This window comes from Clupea harengus, unplaced genomic scaffold (assembly GCF_900700415.2).
Source record: "Clupea harengus unplaced genomic scaffold, Ch_v2.0.2, whole genome shotgun sequence".
Lineage (NCBI taxonomy): Eukaryota > Metazoa > Chordata > Actinopteri > Clupeiformes > Clupeidae > Clupea > Clupea harengus.
Genome location: NW_024879690.1, coordinates 6873 through 27862, shown reverse-complemented (window position 1 = coordinate 27862; position 20990 = coordinate 6873). Strand labels below are relative to the sequence as shown.

At 43.4% G+C, this 20990-nt stretch overlaps 1 protein-coding gene across 1 annotated transcript; it reads left to right on the top strand.

Annotated features, from left to right (window-relative positions):
• Positions 1 to 1915: 1915 nt before the first annotated feature.
• On the top strand, positions 1916 to 8547 carry LOC122129893 (GTPase IMAP family member 9-like; the record flags this gene model as incomplete). Its single annotated transcript, XM_042704625.1, has 3 exons — positions 1916 to 2420; positions 2620 to 2673; positions 7928 to 8547. Coding segments are annotated over exons 1-3 (1179 nt in total), but the record flags the coding sequence as incomplete, so codon positions are not given.
• Positions 8548 to 20990: the final 12443 nt, after the last annotated feature.

Sequence of the window (20990 nt, the reverse complement as noted above, 5' to 3'; positions counted from 1 at the left end):
GGAACTCTGGAAAGCAAGGACAGCTCTTAAATGTGTTGTTTGTTATGAATTCAGAGTGCTGCTTTCAAATCTCATGACTTCAGTAGGCTTAAATATCTTGATGTACAGTAATACTCTTTGATATTGTAACATTTTTATTTGTAATCTTGTGCATAATTATGCCCTGGTAAGCGTCCCTGTGTGTGTAACAAACAGTGTCTACGTGTTGTGCACCCGCCTATGCAGACGCATATTTGGCTGCTATCTCTTTAATGCTCCCTTTAAATAACAGTGAAATAATGCGCAATTAACTTCAGACTAAGTTTTTGTTGGTTGGTTTGTTTGTTGGTTAATCACACAATTGATTTTCGCTGCCTCAAGATAGCAATGTGCCAACGTGCCTGAACAAACTTCATTTTAAGACCAATTTCCGTAGAATCATCCTGAGCTATGTACTAACTTGTAGGCTAACTGTTATCAAACAGCGCAGGCTCATTTAACACTCCAAAGTCCTGTCAGGTAGCATGACATGACCTGATATTTTGTAAAGGACATTGTAAAGATTTATGGCCAAGACTTAAGAACTGAACCTTGTAAACATGGGTGAAAGAGGAGATGAGTGATTGAGGGAGAGGAGGAGGATGACCCAGCAGGTCGAGAGAGGGAGTCTGCAGGATGGCTGGTGGAGAACAATAGAGAGAGGTGCGGCAGGAGCGGGGTCCTCCATAACCCCCTTTATTCAGACACTAAAACACATTGGGGGACTCAAACAATATTTTTTTATTTTTACATATTCGAATTTTCAACCCTAAATGTTCTTCCTTAACAGTTTAGTAGATGGAAAGACACATAGGCAGATTAAAAGGCTCATTTAATGCAAAAAGCATGAGACTGAAGAGACAGGGACATACATGAAGTGCCTGAAGTGCCTCGTCCCCCTCGGCGGTGTTATTCGCGCCAGCAGCTGGACCCACGTCGGCAAAGGAACTAAGGGCGCAGGCAGGTTGGGAACTGGAAGGGACCAGACATCAAAGGGAACTGGGCCAGGAACATCGGGGACAGGAACACCTGGGATACCTGGGAACAGGAAACTAGGGACAGCTGGGCCGGGAACACCTGTGATACCTGGGACCGGGACGCCTGAGACACCTGGGACTGGGACGCCTGAGACACCTGGGACTGGGACACCTGGGATACCTGGGACTGGGACACCTGGGACAGGGATGCCTGGGGCGCCTGGGACTGCAGGAACTGGGGTGCCTGGGACTAAAGGAATGGGGGTGCCTGGGACTAAAGGAATGGGGGTGCTGGGGAATGTAGGAACGGGGGTGCCTGGGACTAAAGGAATGGGGGTGCTGGGGAATGTAGGAACGGGGGTGACTGGGACGCCTGGGACTGGGGCGCCTGGAACAGTAGCGTCTGGGACTGCAAGGTCGGTGGCGACTGAGTCTGCCGGGTCTGCAGGGTCGGCGGTGGTCGGGTCGGCGACGGCTGGGGCGGCAGGGTCGGCGTCGGCGTCTGCAGGGTCTGCGGCGGCTGTGTCTGCAGTGTGTGCGGCGGCTGTGTCTGCAGGGTCTGCGGCAGCTGTGTCTGCAGAGTCTGCGGCGGCTGGGGCTGCAAGGGCAGCGGCGGCTGGGGGTGCTGGTCCGACAGGTTGAGCTGTGAGTGCTGGGTCACCAGCGGGGTTAGTGATCTTGGAAGCTGCGGGAGCATTAGCAGCGGCCGCTGCGGGGACTGTATTTGTGGCTGTAAGAGCCACAGAAGCGGGAGGAGGAGCGGGAGCTGTAGTCATGGCAGGAGGAGAGGACCTCTAGGCTTCAGAGTGGACAGTGGCAGCGGGGAAGGCTGCGTGCTCTGGGATAGAGACAACAGTAGCTGTGTGGACCAGGACAGCGCCAGCAACGACAATGAGACCGTGGTGGAGCTCCGTTGGGCGATGGACCTGTCCCTCCGGCTCACCCGCTGCACCTCCCAGGCCCTGGGGAGGGTCATGGGTACCTCTGTGGCCACGCAGAGGTCCCTCTGGTTGTCACTGGCGAAGCTAAGCGACAGAGAGAAAGCGCCGCTGCTAGACTTCAGCGTCAAAGACGTCTTTGGAGATGCGGTGGGCACGATGACTTCAAAGTTCGAGGCTGAGCAGAGGAGCCGCGAGGCATTCCAGGCCTGGATGCCCCGCTCCAGTGGCTCAGAGCAGCAGTCCTCCTTGGGGCAGACGACCCCTTCGACCTGGGCAGAAGCGCAGCGGGTTCCGCTCCCCAGCACCCCTGGCCAAGATCCAAGCGCGTCAGGGCTGGCAGGGACGCCCCTTCTGCCCCTCTGCTCAGTCGCAGCAGCAGCCAGCTACACGCCATGGCTGCCAAAGAGAAAGGGGGGAGGTGGATCCTCCGCCATCACCAGGGAAAACCGCCCGCTGCTCACATGCAACATTCATGTCAAGCACGGTGTGCCAGTCCCCACAAGCACAACACTCATATCTCCTGACCACTGCCCCAATAGGCGCAGAAATAAGGCATGCTTGTGTAACTCCCCCCGCGGTGCACCCACTGCACTCGCACACACTCCCTAGGCGGAGCGGGCGCAGATCTAGACATAGACAAATTGGCTATGAGTGGGTTATCTCCCGACCTATTCAACTTGAAGCCCAGCCTGAGAGGCTGCGCGGAGAGTTGGCGCGCATGCGCTTCGTCGCCATGGGTACTAAAAACTATTTCAGTGGGTTACGCGCTGCAGTTTGCCCACCCCCATCCAAAGTTCAGAGGGGTGGTCCAATCAGTGGTCCCTCGGGGATGGATCCATTTCCTGCTCCAAAAAGGAGCTATACGAGTTGTACCGCTCGAGGAGGTAGACAAGGGTTTCTACAGCCGATACTTCCTAGTCCCGAAAAAAGGCGGAAGCTATCGGCCGATCCTAGATCTACGTATACTGAACAAAGCGCTCATGACAATGAAGTTCAGAATGCTGACTCCCCGCCTGCTAGTTCAGTTCATAAAGCCAGGAGACTGGTTTATAACGATAGATCTGAAGGACGCTTATTTCCATGTTCCGATCCACCCCAGGCATCAGAGATATCTACGGTTTGCTTTCGGAGGAATGGCGTACCAGTTCTGCGCACTCCCGTTCAGTCTGGCTCTGGCACCAAGGGTTTTCACAAAATTCTGAATGTTTTAAATGATTTCGACACACTGCTGACTGGATACGAACCCACGACTTTGGAAATTCTAAATTTAGTTTTATTCGCATCCGCGGATATTTACATCAAATTAAGAGTCAAATTAAGAATTCCATAAGTGCATTTCCCCCTAACTTACATAACACATAAAATTAGTATAATTGACACAATAGGATACAAATCAGCAACATAAAATAATACAAATAACAATGGACGAGAACACATAACTCAACACCCCCACTATATATATATATATATATATATATATATATTATATATATATGTATATATTTATATGTCTCATAAACATATATTTGTGTTCTTTATGTGTAATCATTATTTAATTCTTCTCCCACATACCTGTACCTGAAGGACCAGAATGTCCACTGCCAAGGGATCATCGCATGCAGCTCTTTCCATCATTTTCAGCGTTTATATATATATATATATATATATATTTATATTGACTTGTTAATAACATGCAATGTTACTTTTATTAATGTTGTCATTGGCATCACAAACTGTGCAAAACGTTGCTCATACGTTTCAAAACTTTCGCTGCTCTCGTCAAAGCACGAGCCCGTCTCACTGCTAAAGTCAGCCATCTCTGGTTCACTTGCTTGCTAGTTGCTAGTTTCCTTTGCTAGTTTCCAGTCGTCGACGTTAGCATCCTCGTTCAGCTTCAAGCAAATATGTGGTTAAGAAATCCACTCCTCGTTGCCAGTTTGTTGTATCGGGTTGGGGCACGCATTAAAGAAGTAAGAGGCGTTGGAGATGCCAATAATGTAACTGGTATTTAACTATTATAGTTCCCCCATGACCGGAAGGATCATGGGAGCTGTAGTGGCAATATGAATACACAACACGCTGCTTATGCATTCCATTGTCCATATAATCACACTTAGCTGTGTTCTTACTTGTAGGCTACCTGCTATCAAACAATGGACATCAAAACTAACATGATTGTGATCCTTGTATTTTGTCTTTTTATTCAACATAAGTATTTGGCTCATTTAACAATCCAAAGTCCAAGGCCTGCCAGAGTCTTTGAAACACTGTGTTCAAAACGCATGAATCCCTAAATGGTAAACACAGCTATTCATATGATTAGACTCTTTCAATTACCAACTACACACTAGTGTGATGAATCTAAAACACTCCTGTCTTTGTCTTAGTGTTACGACCAGGCTCGTGAGCCGCAACATAAATTGGAGACAGACCACAGAGTGTAAAAAAATAGGGTTTACTTCTTTAACACAAAAATACGGGATGAAATAGTGAATGCTTAACACCAAAAACCTATGGTGTGCACCTGCATCAGACACATAGTGAGAATGCAAAGCCATCTCTGAGGGCAAAGAGCATGGTTTTTATCCACCCCTCTTGGGTGTGGACAATCGAGCTAATTACGCCCATTCACCCCCCAAAGACTGTTGTACTGCCACTGCAAAGCCAGTGGGGGTGTAGAGGGGGGTAATAGTTAAGCTTGATTCTTAATCGTCCGTTTACGGACAGACGGAGAGCCCTGTCCGTCATTGCAAACCCTCTCTGAGTACCCCTCCGTGGCCTGACGTGCACCTCCCAATTTTTTTAACTATCCGTCTCCGTCATGACGGAGAGCCCACGGAGAAATCAGGGGCTGTGATTGGTCCAACCCATGTTGTTCACCTTGTTTGTAGTAGCATGCTAGCATTAGATAGCTGGCTCAGACACCTCGCAAATCGCCTCAGACATATTTTTCAGTTACAATAAACGGGTGTCTATTTCTCAGTAACTTAAGAAAAATCTAAGCAAAAAAAGGTCAAGCAAACAACTTCTATGTACAAATACAACCATCTATGGAGTTTGGTCAGCCATTTTTTTTTTTTATTGCTTTGCAACAACACCCACAACCGTCGGAGTACCATAAATGTTCACGAATCCGTCAAATCCGTCCCTCCGTCCCTCATAGAAGTATATCTCGGCCTTTAGGCTAAAGTATTTTGCAGTACAGTGTTACATTGTACTTCTCAGAGAATTCTGACAAAACCGGTTACAATAGACTGAATATATAAATACACAAATTTCAATTTCACACATTTCAGTACTTGTTCTCATTATCATTTCAGTAGTCAACACATAAATGCTAGGCCGGGGCTGTAAAAGTACTGCAACATATATGGTGTACAATCCAGTGTTTTACCAAAACAGCATTTCAAAGGGTTCAGTATGGAAACACATCATACACAGTGTTTTATAGTAAGCTATGTAAAAAGTATAGACACACAAGCTTGACCATTTTTACATGATTATATAAAAAGAGACCGTGTGACCGTACCCAGCCTCCCTTTGAAGTTCTGTCACAGCAGCACAACAACTTTACAGCCAGTGTCCTCCTTCTGAATTGGTGTAGTATCTATCTTACAACCAATGTCTATGTGAACTATGTGTGTTATGTTTTGCAAAATGTATTTAATTTTAAAACCGTAAAAGTTAAAGTCAAAGGTGAAATCCCCCCTTCTCACCACTTCCTGTCTGACTAGCATTACCCCGCAAGAGCAGAGCAGAGAGACTTTGAATGCAAGCACACACACATATGTCCATCCATAGACTCTGGATGATAGATAGATATATAGATAGATGGATACTTTATTAATCCCGAGGGCACTTCAGGAAATTTAGTAACATACTGTTACTCCTACTTTCTCACTCAACACACCCGTCCTGCTGGTCGTATGTGGAAGTGCGCGCCACCGAGGAGCAGTATTTCTCCACGTCCCACAGTGGAGGGAGAAGGGAATTCAGTTTGTTATGCATGTATGTTAATAATATGTGTTGTGTGTGTAGGGTGTGTAAATATTGTAATATATGGCTTTGAGTGCATTGGCTTAACTTGGTGTTAGTGATGAGTATATGTTAATGCCACTTATTGTGTTGTCTATGGGGCTAATGTGGGGAGGGCTCCCCCACTTCAGTGGTTGGGTCCAACTAGGGCTGATTGGACCAATTTAGCTCAAAGGCCCCTACCCTACCCTAACCCTAACCCTTATTTAAAGGGTGCCTCGTTTCTTCACAGGGGGTGTCATAGAAGGAGTGCTTGCCTGCTATGAGGTTAAGTAAATACTTCATAAACTGTGTTGCTAGCTCTGAGCACTTCCTGGGTTTTTATTTATTTTTTATAGTTTTTAATGTTTGCATTCCCCTGGTAAATACATTATTATATTTGGTACAATGCATACAAAACATTTAGGAATTCCTACTATGATGGTACGTTCAAAAAACCTTCACAGATCATTATCATTGTAATTGTTAAAGATTACATCTAGGTTAAGAGGTTAAATCTACTCAGATTCAGTGAACTACTGCAGGAGTCATGTGGTGACCTTTGGACATGGAATGACCCTATAATGTGCTATTGATAAATACCTCCTTTAATCTGAGAAGAAAATTAATAATTCTACACACCTTTGAATTGAAATCGAATTGAAAATTGAACCATATATACACATTATTAGCAAAATGATTTGGAAAGCACGAATTCTGGCTTAAAAAAAAAGAAAAAAAAAAAAAAAAAAACTTTATAATGCATGGAATTGGATATTGCAAGTTCAAATGAGTAATTCAATTTCTCAATTCATGAACATTGTCATATAACACATTCAATGAGTTATTACATTTACTAATATTGAACTGCGTGTGTCACAGCTGTTTGCATTTAGTGCATTCCTTGACAGTCCAGTGACCTGGTAAAGGCACTTCATCTGCTAGTCAAGGGGAGAGAATAACTTGTGTTTGGCCAGGCCATAACTACATTCTATTATTTTTTGTTTCTCATTCTAATTATCAAAAAATGTTTAAAGTTTTTTTTTCAATCAGTCTGCATGCGTTTCTAACACTCTTTCTTGTGCGCTGATCTCTAAGGAAACCAAAGACCTTTTGTGCACATCATACTTTCAGAAATATGGAAAACCCTTATTACCATCGGCAACATGAATATTCATTGGCACAAAATGATCATAGTGTAGCACATTCTACTATTTATGCCACAAAATTAAATATGTTCACCTAAGACATCTATTATGTTGACAGAATTACTTTTCTCTATGAAATTAGTTAATTTTGTGTGAGAAGTGTCTTCAGCTTTTTGTTCACAAAATGAAAAGCACAACAGTCATTTTAGTGCATGACATGAATCATTCATTTAGTTTTCTGTGCATGAAAGAATGTACTCTCATAATTTTGTGGGCGCAATGCTGACGCGTTTGTGTTTCTAGTGGACAAAAGGCATTGCAATGTTACATGGTTTCATGATAAATCAATGCCTGTCATGCTGCCCCATATCAAAATACAGTGTTATATTCTATCATTCCCAGGCTTGGGATCAAGCATCATGTACACATGAAGAAGATGACAAATTTTGGATCTGCAAGATCCTAACTAATTCTAGAACCAAACATGTTCCATTGCCTTTATCCCATTCCAATGAAATTAGACTATACCATGAATAGTGTTTCTCATGACAGCATCTCAAAAGAGCCAGGCTCGATGGTATGACAGTCAGAGCACATACTCATCTGTAGTGATCGCACTCCGTCACAAGACTATACCATGAGTAGTGTTTTTCATGACAGCATCTCCGTATGTTCTTAAGAACATTAAGAAGAGTAAATGTTGTTACCCTGTAACCCAATGCCCTCTTGTGTTGATTACTTATGTGGAGGAGGTCATGTAGATATAGATTGTGTCTTTTTCTACAATTACTGCTCATTTCAAAAAGAGTTTTGTTTGTTTCCTCCACAGTGTCTCCTCTAAATGTCGTGATGCTGGGTAAAACTGGTTCTGGAAAGAGTGCCTCAGGAAACACCATCCTGGGGAGAAAAGCTTTTAAAGTGGAGAACTCACCAAAATCTGTGACTGAAACCTGCAATAATCAATGTACTAAAGTGGATGGTAGACACATTACACTGATTGATACACCAGGATTATTTGATACAGAAATGTCTCCAGAAGAGCTGAAGGGTGAGCTGGAGAAGTGTGTTGAGATGTCTCTCCCTGGTCCTCATGCCTTCCTGCTGGTGATCAGATTAGATGTGAAGTTCACAGAGGAGGAGAGGAATGCTGTGAAGTGGATCGAGGAGAACTTTGGTGAGGGGGCGCTGAAGTACACTATAGTGCTCTTCACTCATGGGGATGTGCTGGAGGGGAAACCAGTGAAGGATTTCCTTCACAAAAGTCCTGCTCTCTTATCTCTTACTGAACGTGTTTGCGGATATCACGTCTTCAACAATGAGAGTAAAGACAGCTCTCAGCTCAGAGAGCTAAAGGAGAAAATTGAGGCCATGGTGGAGGAGAATGGGGGAGAAAACTACACCAATGAGATGTACAAGGAGGCACAGAGAAAAATAAGACAAAAGGAGGAGAGGGAAAAAAAGAGGAAGATAGAAAGAAAAAAGAAGAAATAAACAGAGAAAGCGAGAGAAAGATGTTGACCGTTTTAGCCGTTGCTGGGTTAGTAGTAGTAACAGGTGGAGCAGCAGTAGCAGTAGGAGCAACAGTAGGAGCAGCAGTAGCAGTAGCAGGAGGAGCAGTAGCAGCAGCAGGAGGAACAGTAGGAGCAGTAACAGGAGTAAGAGTAGTAGGAGAAGCAATAGCAGCAGCAGGACCAACAGTAGTAGGAGTTATACGTAGATTTTTCAATAATGAGGATAATGTCAATCAACAAGAGCATGATCCAGCTTAGGGCTGAACGATTAATTGCATTTGCGATTTAATTGCGATATGATAGATCGCGATTTTCTAACTGCACATTCGCGATTAAAAAACGTGGTCTAAAAAAAAAAAAATGTATTTCTTAAGATGGTAAATTTTGCACACAGTGTTTAAAAAGTCCATGCATTGTGTTTATTCTTACAATGACTTTGTTTAAATTACTTAAATGCACAGTGGCAAAGCCACCGATTTGTTGTTCTTGATTCTGTAATGAGCAGTTAAATAAAAATGTAAAATGTGGGAAATAATATTTTACACTAAATGTATCTAATATTGTGTTGGTCATATTTAAACCATTCATTACAATTTGTTGGGAAAAAAAATAGGATAAAAAAAAAATCGCATGTTAAATCGCAATATTGGGGGGAAAAAAATCGCAATTAGATTATTTTCCCAAATCGTTCAGCCCTAATCGAGATGAGGGAACATCTGAGTTTAGTTTATGTTTTTATCTTTGAATTCTCTCTGTCTTTAAATGCACTCTACCTTTTCTTTTAATGCACTGAACCTTTCAATCTATTGTGTCTCCATGTTCTTTGTATCTGCTTAATGTGCTGTTGAATGTTACAATAGATATGCGTGCATTCATAGATATGTGTATAAATCTTGTTTGTACTGTACATATTCATTGTGGTTTTCTTTTTACAAATAATGAACATGTGTCACTCTATATGGCAAATATCCCAATAGAACTCTATAGCTATGGTTATAGTCTACAGCCACGATCATTATTTCAAGATTGTCTAACATGTAGTAAATCTTGTATTTGCATGCTCTTTGAGTACAAACATAGAACATAACACCAAAGGTTGCCAAACACTAAGTTATTGGTTATGACCAGTGGCGGCTCCTGAAGAAATTCTCAGGGGGGGCAATTTTTTTGATAATGATTAAGGCGACCCATTCAGTAGGTACATTAAGTTAGCTGATTAACTCATACAGCAATACCTTTTTGTCCACTATTGGCAGCACACAACAGTAATATGTCCCCTCTTGCTACATAGCTAGAGTAGCAAGTTACAGGTGGAAAGCTATGGAAGAAAGTTGCATCCAGGAGCCTTCATAAGCAAACATGATGTGGCCCCACATTAAATTATCCCACTTTCATTATCCACGTGTCTCAAATGTTGTATGATTTAACATAGCTTAACAGGACACATGATATGTCCAGTAACAACATAAGGAAGGGGTAACATAAGTCAAAACCAACAATATTTATTGACTGATCTTGAAAGTATTGGTTTACAAAAGCAAAATAAGCTAAATTATTCAGTGTTAGTGCAAGAAGCGAACTGTTAAACACACTGTGAAACCTATGAAAAGTGACAGTGGTATATGAAATACAGACTGCGTGTCAGGATTTCAAAAGAGGACCCAATCGCAGCTCGATAAAAGTAGGATTTATTCCACAAAAAACAGAGGATCAAAAAGGCAAACACAAAAACAGGGCACACGACCACTGTAGGCTTCCACGCCGAAAAACACAAAAAGCTTCTGTAAGCTAACAGTTCAAAAAGTACTCTTTCAAGGAGACTTCAGCAGGCAAAGTTACTTTCCAAAAAAACACAGACAACTCACGGCACAGGGTAGCACAACAGTTGCGACAATCCGACAGGGAACATGAGGCAAGACAGGCTTGAATAGGCAGGGTAATCATTGGGTACAGGTGAGGAGCAGAACAGGTGGAAACAGAACAAAGACAGGACAAGGGGCGGAGCAAATGGTAGCACATGCAACAAAAATAAACATGTACCCGTTACTGCTGATGAAGTTAAGCTGTCAGGGTGGGAAGATGAATATTGGACTGTCAGAGAAAATGTGTCTGCTGTGAGATGGACTTTCATCCTGGAAAAGAGGGTTCTTCTGGAAAGCGACTGCGCTGAAGAATGCCTGGGTCCTGTGTGGCGCGGACTGATCGGACGGGGTGCTACGGCTTTTCGGTCCAAGAGGAGGGTGATGAATATGGCTCGTGAGAGTGGACCTGCAACCCGTACCAACCCATATGCAATTAATAATGAGTGATGAACATATATACTATATGTGCTTTTCTGAATGATGCTTGAGTCATGTCGTGCAATGATATAACCACTGTGTGCTCTCCTAATATGTGGTGTGAAACATGCTAAATAACTGTGTGTGGAAATTGCTTGAGTTATGCTTACACAAACCTATATCCATATATGCTTGCTGAAAAAGTGTGAAATATGAAATGTGCTTAACCAACAAGAATGTAAAGCAGAACAATGTGTACTTTGAGAGAGTTTGCAAACTTCACTGTGCTGTACATTGTGTAATAGTGAAGGGGGCAGGAAGGGGCCTCTGGGCCTGCGAGGAGGTGACACATGGGTCAGAGATGAACATATGTTGCTAAGAAGTGTCATGAAAAAGGGAGGTGGTTTAGAACGTGTTGCATGTGAGAGGGATTTAAAAGGCGAATGCAGTTTGTGTTTGAGAGCTCTTTAGGGTAGTAGGGTAGACAATAAAGACAAGAGAAATAACGACTTTGGGACGGCTGGTGTGAATGGGTAAGACTGTCTGCTTTTCCATTTCAGGAAAAGAATACAATAAAGGTGACTGTGACTCCTTGTTGTATTTGGGGCTGAAACACACTCTATAGGGAGAAGAACAGTATGACATGATGATCCGAACTAGCCTGGTTTTTAGATAAGTGTGTCGAATAGCCATAAATATTAATTGTGAGAGCATTCGAAAGCTCACGTGTAAAAACACTCAGTTTGTATCTATAGGCGGACACAAATGATCTTATTCTTCATGGCGCCCAACGTGACGGCTATTAATTGATTGTTAGATACCGGGGTAAATTTCTAATAATTGTAGTTAGTAGACCGAGTGCACGGACCTATCTGATTTCTGTTCCTATTGGAGGAGTCTGGCTTACCACCAGATAAGAAATTAGACGTACACCTATCCGAGAATAGAAGAGCAATTTTAATACGTGGGAAAACAAGAAGCGTGTTTAAATTGGAAAGGCACTTTCGTGGGAACCGAATTAGCTACTCGTGTTCATTAGACGGTGCGCTTCTCAAATCTGATCTGGTTCAATCATTTTTAAGGAAGGAAAGTACACCCCCTTTCGGATGATGGCCAATGCGGAAAGCGATTGGGAGAATGACTTGGATAGTCAACTCCCTTCTCTGATCGATGTAGCCGGTGACTTGGTATCTGAGGGGACGGGTAGTCCCTTTGACCCTTCTACAAAAGGGAACAAGTATTTTTTGGTAATTGCTGATAATGCGGGTAAAGACACGAGAATTTATCTAAGCAGGACAGCAACGGGCAAAGTCGTACAAGAGAGAATGGCTTTGTATTTTACTAACAAAAACCCAAAAACAGTGAGAATGGATAATGCGTCGCATTTTAAAAATGCTTACGTATTAGACTTCCTGGAGGGCGTAGGCGCACTGGGGATCTTCTCTATTCCATATAAACCAGAAAACCAATGGTGTGGCAGAGAGGGCAGTGCGTAGCGCAAAGGATTACATCAGAGCAAACTCACAGAAACTCTGGGATCGTACATCCCTCTCAGATCCAAGTTATACCGGATAATAGTTAAGAGCGCGTTCGCATTGAGGCGGGGCAGTTGCAGTACCAAATGTAACTTTAGTAGAAACGGATGAAAAGTGTTATTTTGATTTGTTCATGAAAAACATATATTGAAAACACTTTCGACCCAAGTAGCTTTAGTAACGGTTACTGGAAAGCCCCGGGCAGTGGCAAAACAGAGCGATTGACCCTCGTTTTTGAGCGCTGACCTAGTGCTGTTGTCAGGAAAAAAGGAAAAATCATGTCATATATGTCTCCTGTGTGTTTGTTCCACGGACAGCTCGTGGTTTCATGTTTTTCGGTGGATAATCAAGTCCTAGTAGGCAAAGCGGTTCCTGGTTTACCAGAAGGCTCACTTTTAGTCTGGGATAAATATTTTTATTTTTAAGTTTTTGGCTGATTACGTTTTGTAAGCTGTTTGTTTTCACAGGACCAGAGGGGGATAAGGGAGTCGAGGCCTCTTACTGGCCCTGTGGAACCAAACGAACAGAGAAAGTCGATTAAACCCCAGGCAGGAAGGATAGACGTGGTGAATAAAAAGAAAAACAAACCATGGCCAGCCTTTCTGACTATACTGATCATGACCATCCTGGTTGTCATACTCTACTTACCGTGGGTGAGTCCTCGTAAAACTGTGTGGAGACTAGCGCCTACAGAGGTAAAGGAGTATACAGCTGGTGACGGTTCATGGATAATTCTAGAATCATATAAGTATCTGAAGGAAGTAGAGATTCCCATTATGTCTGAGTTACAAGTAGGATTGTTGGGGGCCAGGAACAGATCTCTGCTTGGTTTCAGGGCATTAAGCATTTTGAAGCCTAAATGGGACTGGAATGGCCTACCCAGAAGCAATGATAAACAGTTGTTGAAATGTGATCAGACCCCATGGACAGATTCAGACCGCCCTCTATGCGAGCGGCTGAATGCTCCGAAATGGGAACAATACCAAGGTGCTAAAACATGGGACTGGATGAGTTTTATTGGATTATTTGATATAGAAAATAAAGCCAATACGAACTCTGATTGCCATGAAATCACTGGTAGCTGGTACACAGAGAGAGAAAATAAACTTACAGTAAATTTGTTATTAAAATGCTTAGAGCATAATTCACGAATCCTATTAGGAGTACTGACAAAAGTCTGCTTACAATTGAAAAAAAAAATACTGGTGAAGGTTAAGAAAGATGAAAAAGAGGAAGAAAGTGTTCCGTTGGGGGGTAGAACAGGAAACTGGCACGTGAGAGGGCCCCTTCGGGGTGAGATATAGTGCCGAGGGTACTGTTGCGTCACAACACGAGCATCTGCCTCTAAGTGACAGCTGACAGTTCCTGTGAGCACCTCGAACTCCTGAACGCGAACAAACGGAAAATGGCGAACAATGGTACTGCACCGAGGTCTTTGGACCAGCAAGCGGCGGGGAGAGTAGGGGAGTGGCCTCATCTGATTCCAGGCCATGCTGCATTGGAGGGAGTCTCTGGAGGTCTCAAGCGCAATGAGGAACAGCCTAGACTGGACTCCGTTGTTATAAACAGGGGTGATAGTGAAGGCTGGAACTCAGAGAGCGGGGACACAGAGCATGTTGTGCCTGGTGATCTAGCGATGGGGTTTAGTAGTGATATGGAATTCGGTGATGAGGCCGATTCCATAAGTATCGGAGCTGGATCACCCTTTATTTATTGTGAAGAAAGAGAAGCTTGGATACAAAATGAACATGTCGAAATATTTGACGATTCTTCCTTTTCACAAGACACGCTGCCATTAGAAACAATACCAGAAGCGGCCGAAGAGGGAAGCGAACCATTAGATAATGTTGAACTGGAGGCGGGACAGCCAGGGGTAGAAGAGGTGTTGCGTGATATGACGCCGGTGAACCAAGTGAGAGACATTGTCACCTCACCCGTCATAGAAAACGTACCAAATCTTACTTTCCCTAGTGATCCCACTCCTCTGCCACTTATTCCGAACAGTACACCTGAAGAAGACGGGCTGGTTACCACTGCCGCTGTGTCTGATTCGGCTATATTGTCCGATTGGGTACAGAACATACTGTGCCTTGGATGAATGTAAGGTGGGAGAGAAAACCTAGAATTAACTGACATAAGACCAGCCATGGTGCGAGTGTTTCAACATGATGACAGCGGTGCCTTTTGGGCTGCTGTGAGAGCTGATATGTCTCCCCCACCGCTAAGCCACGATGGAGATTTCATTGGGAAATATACTGTTGGGTGCCCCTGGGGAAACCCTTACTGTGTGTATGGAATCTTTCCTGGTGCGGGTTGGAGATGTTACAACAAAAATAAACATGTACCCGTTACTGCTGATGAAGTTAAGCTGTCAGGGTGGGAAGATGAATATTGGACTGTCAGAGAAAATGTTTCTGCTGTGAGATGGACTTTCATCCTGGAAAAGAGGGTTCTTCTGGAAAGCGACTGCGCTGAAGAATGCCTGGGTCCTGTGTGGCGCGGACTGATCGGACGGGGTGCTACGGCTTTTCGGTCCAAGAGGAGGGTGATGAATATGGCTCGTGAGAGTGGACCTGCAACCCGTACCAACCCATATGCAATTAATAATGAGTGATGAACATATATACTATATGTGCTTTTCTGAATGATGCTTGAGTCATGTCGTGCAATGATATAACCACTGTGTGCTCTCCTAATATGTGGTGTGAAACATGCTAAATAACTGTGTGTGGAAATTGCTTGAGTTATGCTTACACAAACCTATATCCATATATGCTTGCTGAAAAAGTGTGAAATATGAAATGTGCTTAACCAACAAGAATGTAAAGCAGAACAATGTGTACTTTGAGAGAGTTTGCAAACTTCACTGTGCTGTACATTGTGTAATAGTGGAGGGGGCAGGAAGGGGCCTCTGGGCCTGCGAGGAAGTGACACATGGGTCAGAGATGAACATATGTTGCTAAGAAGTGTCATGAAAAAGGGAGGTGGTTTAGACCGTGTATGCATGTGAGAGGGATTTAAAAAGTTCCAAAAGCCAGGACAAAGAGACATGGGGAAGCAGCTTTTAGTTTCTATGCCCCCAACCTTTGGAACACTCTGCCAGAATACCTAAGAATGGCCGAAACGGTTGAAACCTTTAAACATGCACTTAAGACATACCTCTTTGATCTTGCTTATCACTCACTGTAAAATGTATTTAACATTTATGGAACATTTATTTATTTACTTATTTCTGTCTCTTTTCAAGTATTTGTACCCCCCCCCCCCCCCCCAGCAGCTGTCTCTTAGTTTGACGATAACTGTGCTGAGCAGTCCTTTATGGTGCCAGTGCGGTTAGTACGTAATTTCCTGTTCATTTGCAAAATCTGTGTCTTTTTATAAGTGTTTTGTAACTTGTAAAATGTATTTATTTAACATTAATGTAACATTTATTTATTTATTTACTTATCTGTGTCTCTTTACAAGTGTTTGTAACCCCCCCCCCCCCCCCCCAGCAGCTTAGTTTGACGATGACCGTGCTGAGTAGTCCTTTACGGTGCCAGTGCGGTTAGTACGTTTATTTTATTTTATTTTATTCATTTATCTCTTGAAAATCTGTGTTTTTTTTTTTGTTTTTTTTTGTTTTTTTTTTAACAAGTGTTTGTAAACCCCCCCCCCCTTTTCTTTCCTACTGTGAGGCGCATTGTGTTACTTCCTTGTATGAAATGCGCCGTACAAATAAAGTTTGATTTGATTTGATTTGATTTAAAAGGCGAATGCAGTTTGTGTTCGAGAGCTCATTAGGGTAGTAGGGTAGACAATAAAGACAAGAGAAATACAAGAGCCGCGTCTGCGTCTTTCCTATGGACTGAGCTACCCCCGAAAAGCATGGCCTTCTTGCCCTAGTATCCCAACCACGACCCCAGACCGGGACACAAACAGGTCATCCGCAAGAAGCCGAGACCTCTTGAAGAAAGAACGGCCCTGGGACGGCTGGTGTGAATGGGTAAGACTGTCTGCTTTTCCATTTCAGGAAAAGGATACAATAAAGGTGACTGTGACTCCTTGTTGTATTTGGGGCTGAAACACACTCTATAGGGAGAAGAACAGTATGACATGATGATCCGAACTGTGCCTGGTGATTTTTAGATAAGTGTGTCGAATAGCCATGGATAAGAAACTGTGAGAGCGCTCGAAAGCTCACGTGAAAAACGCTCGGTTTTTATCTATAGGCGGGCACAAACGATCTTATTCTTCAATACAATGACCAAACTTCTTAAAGTATACCGTCTTTCGCAAACTTCCATCAGCTTTAGCGATTGTATTCCGCTGTCTACAGTGGCGCAAAGTGGCGCATGATCGGGTAGTGCGAATGCGCGACTACTATCCAGTAGAGGACTACCATCCGGTAGCGACACCATCTTGACAGAATATCCCTGTCTCAAGCTGGATGACGTTCGTATAGGCTTTTACGTCCATTACTTATGACACGACATGGAGGGGCGAGCCCTCCCGGAAGCCATAGAGAATGCATTGAGAGCTCTGTTTTGTGAAAAAAATGGATTTAACATGGGAGTCAATGGGAGAGGTCTGGGGCGATTTTCATTTCGCCCCAAATCGCCCCAGAAGGGGCGGGGCCATTTGAAGCACGACTTTAGGCTGACTGAATGACTGTTACCTGATTCGACAATGACATACAGAGACAGATCAGACGGTCTAGTGGTAGAATCCGACAGAAAAAAAATTATTACATTTAAATTTACGTGTCATTTACGCGACTTACAAGGATATTGCGTTTATACATCAGGAGGTTTTTTTTTTTCCTAGGCAGTGCGTTGCCCCAATCGCCCTTATGGACAAGCCGCCCCTGGTTATGACCGTGGAGGACTCAGGCTGTTTGAAGGGCAGGGGAGAACAGATAAAAAGGGCTCCTACAGCACAACATGGGGCCCCACCTGGGCTCAGAAAGATACCATGCATCATGTATCATCCTTGATTAAGATTAGCATTACGTTATTAGGTGACCTAGATTAAAAGTATAACCACACCTCCATGATAAAAACAAACAGGGAACTATTAATACATTTCACAAACAAAGTTCACCTAAAATAAATAATAAATAATCTAACCAGAACTAAAAGGCAGGCTAGTACTTAGGCTTAGCACAGGTCTGTAGGGAGGGGGTAGTACAGTGAGAGAGAGAGAGAGAGGGGGGGTAGTGTAGTGAGAGAGAGGGGGGGGTGGTCGTGCAGTGAGTTAGAGGGGGGTGGTAGTGAGAGAGAGAGAAGGGGGGTAGTGTAGTGAGAGAGAGGGGTGGTGGTAGTGAGAGACAGAGGGGGGAGGGTAGTGTAGTTAGAGAAAGGGGGGGTGGTAGTGTATTGAGAGAGAGAGAGATGGGGGGGGGGTGGTAGTTACAATAATAATAAAAATAAACGTAATAACTTTTATTAGGTAGATCTGCCATCAGGCCTTACATTTAGAGACCAATCGGCAACACTTGATCAAACCAGTAATGAAAGAAAAGGAGAGGAACAAGAGAAGGAAAAATATGGACAAAAAGCAGGAGCAGCAGTAGTAGTAGTAGGAGGAGGGAGGAGCATCAGGAGGAGGAGCTGTAGCATCAGGAGGAGGAGCAGTAGCAGCACTAGGAGCAGCTATAAAGAGGAATATCTGATGAGAAATAATCAAAATCCCATCCTCTTCATTATTTACATGCTCCCCCTCGGTCGTGTCATCAGCAGACATGGGATGTCTTTCCACTGTTATGCTGACGACACACAGCTTTATATCAAAACTGCCCAAAGCCCCACTGCAGCCATGTCATGTCTCACCGCCTGTCTTGGGGAGATAAAGGCATGGATGAGCAACAACTTTCTCCAGCTAAACAGTAGCAAAACCGAAGCCCTTCTTGTTGGCACTCCACACCAGGTTCAGTCATCCTCCTTAACTCATCTCACCTTCGACTGCCAGGTCATCCCCCTTTACTCCACAGTCACTAATCTCGGAGTTAGGTTTGACCCTCACCTGACCTTTAATGACCATATAAAACACCTGTGCAAAACCTCCTTTTATCATCTAAGAAACATCTCCAAACTCCGCCCCACTTTAACCCTATCAGATGCAGAGAAGCTTGTCCACGCCTTTATCTCCTCAAGACTGGACTATTGTAATTCGCTTTTCTATGGGATCACTGGCAAGAACATCCAGAAGCTGCAATACATCCAAAACAGCGCTGCCAGGATCCTGATGAGGGTCCGGAAATATGAGCACATAACACCAATATTACACTCACTACACTGGCTCCCTGTCTCTTTCCGGATTGATTACAAAGTCCTTATACTCACCCATACATGCATAAATGGGCATGCACCTCCCTACCTGCAAGAATGAATTACTCCCCAAACCTCCACCTGCACCCTCAGGTCTTCAAACAGCTCGCTCCTCCGCGTCCCCAAAACAAAGCTCCGCACCATGGGAGACCGGGCCTTTTGCTCGGCAGCGCCACGCTTATGGAACAGCCTCCCTGACCACCTAAGGGCAACGCAGACGCTGGACTCCTTTAAAGCTGGACCATTTTTATTCAGGAAGGCATTTCTGGCCTTGTGTTAAATCGTATGTTAAAATGTTAAAAAGTTTTCTATTATGCTTATGTTAATTCATTTTTATTGTATTGTATTATTATAGTTAGTTTTTAATATGTTGGCACTCTGAGATTCTTTTGAATGAAGAGTGCATTACAAATAAAATAAATTATTATTATTATTATTATTATTATTATTATTATTATTATTATTATTAAATTATTATTAATTATTAAAGGATGATGCTAATTAACTAGATCATAATTTGTCCTAACAGTGGCTAAAGGGGCTGTAGCTCAGGCCTAATGGTGCCTAAAGTGGCTGTAGTTCAGGCCTAACAGTGCATTTCCACACAGCATATCACCACGCAAATTTCGCATGATGAAACTTCGCCAAGGGGGCGTGGTCACAAACATCATGTTTGGCTGTCAAGTAGCAAGTTCAGTTGCAGTGCAGCACCTGGCTGCCGGCGCTGGTGGCTAGGAAGCTAAAGAAATACAACGTACGTACCCCTCAAAATGTAACTGGGGATAGACAGTGTGATCCTCCACCTCATCTTCTCAGTCCATAGTGACACCGACTCTCTCGTTTTTAAGTAAACGGTCATGTTTCGGTAAAACTGGCTGTCTTCACTGTCTTACATGATTGAAACTGGCAATCTTACATGATCTGTCGTTGTGACGCATGCGCGGCTTCGCTGTCGACAGAGTCGCAAAGTGACGCATGCGCGACCAGGATCGGGTAGCGACTAGGATCGGGTAGTGACATTCGCTATTCAACTGAAGAGGGAGGGAGAGCAAAAGGAAACTACTCACCCTCAATCCCCAGTAAACGAAGAGATTCAGCCAACTCGGATATCGTGAAGTTGGTGAAACCAGATAGCTATAATTGAGTGTTTAGCAGGTAAAGATGTGTTGAGTGTATGCAAAAGTTTTGGTCTGAACAAGGAGACGAGACGGCGTATAGGCTATTTAATGGAACGGTGGTGTCCCTTTCATTAAATTAGTATTTTAAGTTTGTAGGAATATAATGCAGAAACTGGCAGACGACACGCTTTACCTCACAAGGAGCTTTACCTAGTCGATGTAGACATGCATCTTGTTAAGATATTTTTGTATTACTCCCGCCCCAGTGAACAACGTAAATCATACACATGCCGAACTGTTTGGTTCTCGGGTGGTTCTCATTTGCATAAAGTTAAAGATTTGCCCACTTTCAATCGCCTGTAAAATGGGGTCAGACGGTGCTGGTTAACGTGTCTTAACCCTCCTATTATGTTCAAATTTTACCCACATCTATTATGCTTGGGGTCAATTTGACCCCAGCAATTTAAACATCCAAAAATGTATTATAATTCTTTTTTTTTACCCACGTTTTTGTGTCAGGTACTTTAGGTTTGTTTGTTGACTACCTAAATAGCCCTTAAAAATAAAACCATACCCCACCCACCCCCTTTATACATCTAGAATACATGTTACGCGACTATGGAGAAATATGCAGATCCCCATCAAATCTAGGGTCACAAAATCTGGAGACACATTAAATGTACAGTGTTTTAACAGTGTTAAAAAACACTACGAGCCTTACTATAATTAGGGTGAAGGATGTCATGAATCCTCATCAGTTTAAGATGCTAGAAAAGATTTTCATTAAAGGCTGAAGTTTAAAAACAGTCATTTTTGACAGCATGAGGGTGAATGGAAAGGAAGCAGTGTGCACTGAAGCAGGGAAAAGAAAGTTTCACTCATGGGTGTAGTAGTGCAGTTTACCACTAGGTGGCGCCTGTAGATCACTGGAGAGAGGGATTCCATGTGGACAGGAAGCCCTGGCAACTGGGGTCATGAATTTCACTTTGAATCATGCACAATTCACGATTGTACTTGGCAAATGTGAAGGTCACTCAGTGTGCAGCTGTGCTGTATGAAACTAAGGAATCTACTTTCAGATGAAAATCATTAGAGGTATTCTTCCATATCATGCCATACTATAACAAATGAGGTAAACACA